Source organism: Pollicipes pollicipes, unplaced genomic scaffold (genome assembly GCF_011947565.3).
Source record: "Pollicipes pollicipes isolate AB1234 unplaced genomic scaffold, Ppol_2.1 Scaffold_4219;HRSCAF=4965_pilon_pilon_pilon, whole genome shotgun sequence".
Classification (NCBI taxonomy): domain Eukaryota; kingdom Metazoa; phylum Arthropoda; class Thecostraca; order Pollicipedomorpha; family Pollicipedidae; genus Pollicipes; species Pollicipes pollicipes.
In genome coordinates, this window is record NW_023596448.1 from 15,039,559 (window position 1) to 15,044,654 (window position 5,096).

The window sequence follows — 5,096 nt, forward strand, 5'->3', positions numbered from 1 at the left end:
AACCACTCTTATAGCACATATCAACTAATAGTATCCTACTCTATATGGTAGATTGTGAATGGGCTATACGAGTTGATAATCGAAGCACAGAGGAAGAACAGGAGAGAGAGAAAGAGAGGAGAGAGCATGAGCAGAGATATCGATAGCGTGTCGAGCAGAGATAGAGCGAGATGAGGCGAACTACGTCTATCTCTCTCTTCTCTCTCTCTCTCTCTCTCTCTTCTCTCTTGCCCCTGATTAATGTTTTTCACATGTTTTTTCTGCCAAGATTGACTTAACGCACTTAACAGTATAAAATACCAAATTTAGGCTTATTGTAGCTGTGAGACTCATAGCTCGCCACAGCATCTTGCGACGAACGTGATCAGTCTGCCACGTGGTGTTTGAAGGCGTCGGAATATTCAAGAGAGACGGGCTCGAATGCTCGCCAAGTGACCATGAATTAGATTAAGTGCGAGGCTGTACGCTGCCGTTGGTTGTGTTTGTGTTGTGAGAAGTTGACTGACTTGATGAACGTAGCTAATCGCAGTTGTTTGCGGCATTGTGCGGCCTTTTGAAGGATCTGCCATGGAGTTCATTCTTGGCAATCGCGTTAAAAGGCGCTGCCGACCTTAGTCATGATTTTGTGAATACCCGAACTGTAGCTTCAGAAGTCAACGGGGGACGTTGGAGCGACACATGTTACGGATTCATCCGGGGCTTCTGCTGCTGAGAGGCACAGCGGATTTGAGGTAAAAGGCCGAGCGTCGCTGGTGTAGGCTCACACTGTCCGGTGCACCTCGGAAATTGCGTAGGTACTGACCGGTTGTCAGCCGTGAGATAAGAAGATTTTTATTGGCATTTTATCATAAATATAGTTCTAAATGAAAGTACTAGAAACGTTAAAAAATGCCGTTTGTATCTGCGGATACCATACTGCATTGATTTCGCAGTAACTGACTGAACTCATGCTAGGAAGTGCGGAGCTTGCACCGGTTAAGCCTGTGTTTATGCGAAAAAATGAAGGTCGCCAACGCTTCCAGCTGATCGCGTAATGACGTCACAAAACCAAAATCGATAGTTTTCTGGTTCTTGTAGAACCATGTTATCGGTAAATGTAGGGTCACAGGGATACAGTTTTTCAAAATATATACGGATGAGAGAGTGGGGATGGGACACACGGAAAAAATATGGCTGAGCCTGCCTCCGAATACGCTAGAAAAATTTATCCCGGACATAACGCAGTTTATTTCAGAGCTGAGATCAGGAGCGTAGATTCTAAAAATTAGTTCGGGGGCTGAACCAGAACGATTATGAGTAATGAAAAATAAAAGCTAAAAATGAACCATAGCAAAGGAAACTACAGTCCTGGTTAGGAGGCAAAATCTCCCCCAAGCCCACAACTGAATAGGGAGCTATTCGTCTTTAAGGCAAGTTTTGTTGATTATACCTCTATTTGGTAATTCCCTTAGATCAGTCTACACAATCTTCATTTTATGATTGCCAGCAAGTGATAGTTAAGAGCAAGCGAAATTCCCGAAAAGAAAACGTGTGGTGGTTATGTGGCACTGCACTTCAGTTATCTCTGTTTTTGTGGCTGATCGTTTCTAGCATTATGTTACAACGGTTTCTAATATATTGGTTCCAGGCGATAGTGAACACTGCCCACAATTTGGCTGGGGATGGAAAGATGCCTTTTCACCCCTTCGGCAGGGGTTACCGGAGATCGTTCCCTTGAATGGTTGCGAGGCTTAGCAAAAAAGGGCGTGACAGAACAACACGAAATTTTGGGACCTGTTAAGATATCTGTTTTGCAAACCGCAGGATAATTCAGAAATTCCCAGCAGCTCTTTGCGCTGAGTGAGATTAGACAAAGGCAAAAGTCCAACAATTTGAACCCTCGTAACTTGTGAACTCGCACTCGTGTGGGGGGTCAAACTGAAGCCCCTTCAAAGGTTTTTCCAAAATGGATTCCGAGCGGCGCAGCGCAGCCACGCCAAATTTTGCATAGCTGTAGACAGTTGAATAGCAAATCGTGTGCACTCAAAAGTTTAGATGTGTCTGTTAAGGTCGCTGACCTATAGCAGGTTAAAATCAAGTCATGGTTTCAGCGAAGTTAAGTTGGATGGAATCGCTCAATGTGGCGCAACAACGGAGTGTTAGACGAAGCCATATCATGTCTGAGATGCTTTCTTAGGCAACACAACAGTTGAATGAGCAGATTATATTGACCTAAGGTCAAATATGGAGGTCAGACCAAGGTAAGGTACGACCTGTTTTATTGCTCCGGGGTCTGCTTTATGGGATGGTTTCTGATGCTCATCTCGAACTTATTGATGGCAGCAAGCGCATTATATATCTTCTATGGGCTTCTCAGAGGTCAGAATAGGTCACTGATCTAAAATGACAGCAGTTCAACATTTGTTTTTGGGAACATACCGCCCAACTTTATAATTGTCGTTTGTTCAAATGCAAAACTCGGAGCAATCTTGAATGATTTTGGCCACCGTGGCCTTCAAAAGGTCAAAATGTCACTGACCTTAAATGAGCATGTGACCTTTTACTTAGAAACGGTTATCTAGGTTTTGGGGGCACTTTGGAGACCACCTGGAATTTGACCTTGTTTGACCTTATTTGACTCCAAGGTCATGACTTAGGAACCTGAAACTATGACCTATGTGAGTTCACGTACAGATCAATATACTCTGCAAATTTTGGTGTATCTAGCTTTCTTAGTTCCTGAGATCTCAGGGGGTCAAATTGTACCCCCACTCGAGCGAAGGGTATCCAGCCGGCCACCCTGGTGCTTGCTAAGGCATGTATATTTGGTGAATATTGCAGAAGAAGCATCCCGACGTGTGTATATGTGTGCATTGCTGTTTTAGCTTAATTTGCAGTGCCCCGCGGTGTTATAACTTACAGCGGCATGGTCTTTGGTAGTGGCTTCCCGAACTGGCCCAAACCAGCTTTAGAACATCACGCCCTGCGGCTGCGCCCGCGTTTTTAGAGTCATTGCTAATGAAACACATTTTTTATAGGTTAATATCTCTGGATTCCATAAATTACCTACAATTATAGTTTGAATCGTCTGATTAATATTTGAAATACATTATGATGCTCGAGCAGCTATAGAAGAGAAATGGGTAATGAATGAATTGTCAAACCCCCTCACTTGCCCTCGCCTGTAAGATTGCCTGAGGTACGTAGTCGTTTTGTGTTGACGAAATATTACGGACCGTAGAGAAGGATGCTACCAAGAGAAGCAAGACTTCCTGAGTCAAAAGGTACTAGGTACTGGGCGATTTCGCAGACACTTTTTGGTTCAAATTCGCAGGAGTTCAGTGGAAACTTGATAGCTGGCCCCAATGATGAATATTTTGGCTAGGCGCTCGATCAAACGATGCTCAGAATTTCCAGGGCATTGCGTTTCACAGTGAGCTGGAAGTTCTTTAATGGAGTATTCACACTTGTATGGGGTATTGAAATGAAATAGCGATTTGAAGGTCATTCGGCGCAGTGTCACAGGCCTGCTCTTTTTAATTCATAAATCCTCTAATTTCGGAGCTACACGCCCGCGAAAATGTGCGGTCTATTTCGTGGAAAATATTTTAAGCTCACCCTGATATCGAAGTCACCTGGGGTTAAGTTTACCCAGGTAACACCAAACAGGTGACGTCATAATGGCGTCATCCAAACCCCGCCATTCCAGTGGGGATCGGTGATCAAGGCCAAGAAAAGGATAGATGTCAAGTCGTTCATATCTGGTGTTCGTGAGGACAATGTCCAGATGTAACGGTCAGCAATTGGCTGTTAATCTTCGTTTCGTAAGAGGAAAGAAGGAAAGAAGAAGCCATACTGACTCGCCTACGTATTGTCCATAGTTATAGCACGCACTCCTTCTGACTGACCAACGCAGCAGACGTCCCTACATGCGAGAGGTGCGGCCGAGACCCTCACTGTCAAGCATGCACGGGTTCAATGTGTGCGGCTAGTTGACGGGAGGCAGCATTTCTTTGGACGTGAAGACACACTAACTTTACTTTTAGGGTGAATATCCAAGGACCGACCTGCGTGATGTGGTACTGTTCTTGACCGCTGTTGGAATCCACGGATATGCTCATCTCAAGCACCCCAAACCTGCCGGGTAAGCAAAATGTTAGGAGAGCGCAAAATGACGTAAGTAGCCGACGCGCTCCATTAAACCAATCACCATCAGGTTGTGCAGGGAAACGATGACTGAATCAAACAATGACATGTTGAGGAGCATATTTACTTAACAGAGAATTTGGGATGTCTAGAGCAACGTTTCCACTGGAAGGAGACCGATAGTTAGAGATGAGCTTATTTCATGACATCTGATACTTGCTTCAATATATTCAGATGTGTAACATTCCCCTTGAAGGAGGTGCTCGGCATTTATATGGCGCTTTGAACTGAAGCAGCCATTTGACGACTTTTCGGTGTTGTTCGCACTCTTGCCCTTGTTAAGACCTAAGTCCACCTGGTTTCTGGGTTCCACACCCTGAAAAATGGGGAAATATATATCGGGGACGGTATTTCAGTCACCTTAGAAGTCATAACGTCGTACAAACGCCATTCAAATCCTGCCATTTCACAAACCATGCGGCAATCAGGGTCAAAAACGTAATTGTCGAGACATCCATACCTGGTGCTTGTGAGCGCGTCTTCTGATATAACGACCATCATTTGGCTCTCAATCAATGCTGTGCAAAGTACGATGACGTTATCGAACCATGGCGCATTGAGGAGTGTATTTGCTGAGCACAGAGTGGTACGGTCTGTGGCAGTCTTTTCCACCTAAAAAATATACCAATAGTTTTAAGAGAGTTTGTTCAGTGTTATTGATGCTTGCTCCAATATCTTCCAATGTGGATCATTTCCTTTGTGGGAATAGATGCTTCTGTTACTTTGTGATTATTCATGAATTTTAGATGCCGTTTTAATTATTTTTATTATTTCATTAGTTATGTCGATATCATGATGTTTGTGGGTTTGTTTGGTGTCTGTTTGTATCTTCTCGCAGGTGATACAAACAGTGCCTGAATTACGTTTGCCCAGAAATCACTGCATCCACATCTCTGGACAGTTGGCTCCTA

The 5,096-nt window shown here is 44.1% G+C and overlaps 1 protein-coding gene across 1 annotated transcript in view; it reads right to left on the reverse strand.

Moving 5' to 3' along the window:
• LOC119094919 (guanine nucleotide-binding protein subunit alpha-12) overlaps positions 1-4,683 on the reverse strand; it is a 10,443-nt gene extending 5,760 nt beyond the window's left edge. Inside the window, exon 1 of the mRNA XM_037217830.1 lies at positions 4,646-4,683. Coding sequence (XP_037073725.1) covers positions 4,646-4,683 — 38 coding nt within the window. The remainder of the gene's footprint in view (positions 1-4,645) is intronic.
• Between the last annotated feature and the right edge of the window lie 413 nt (positions 4,684-5,096).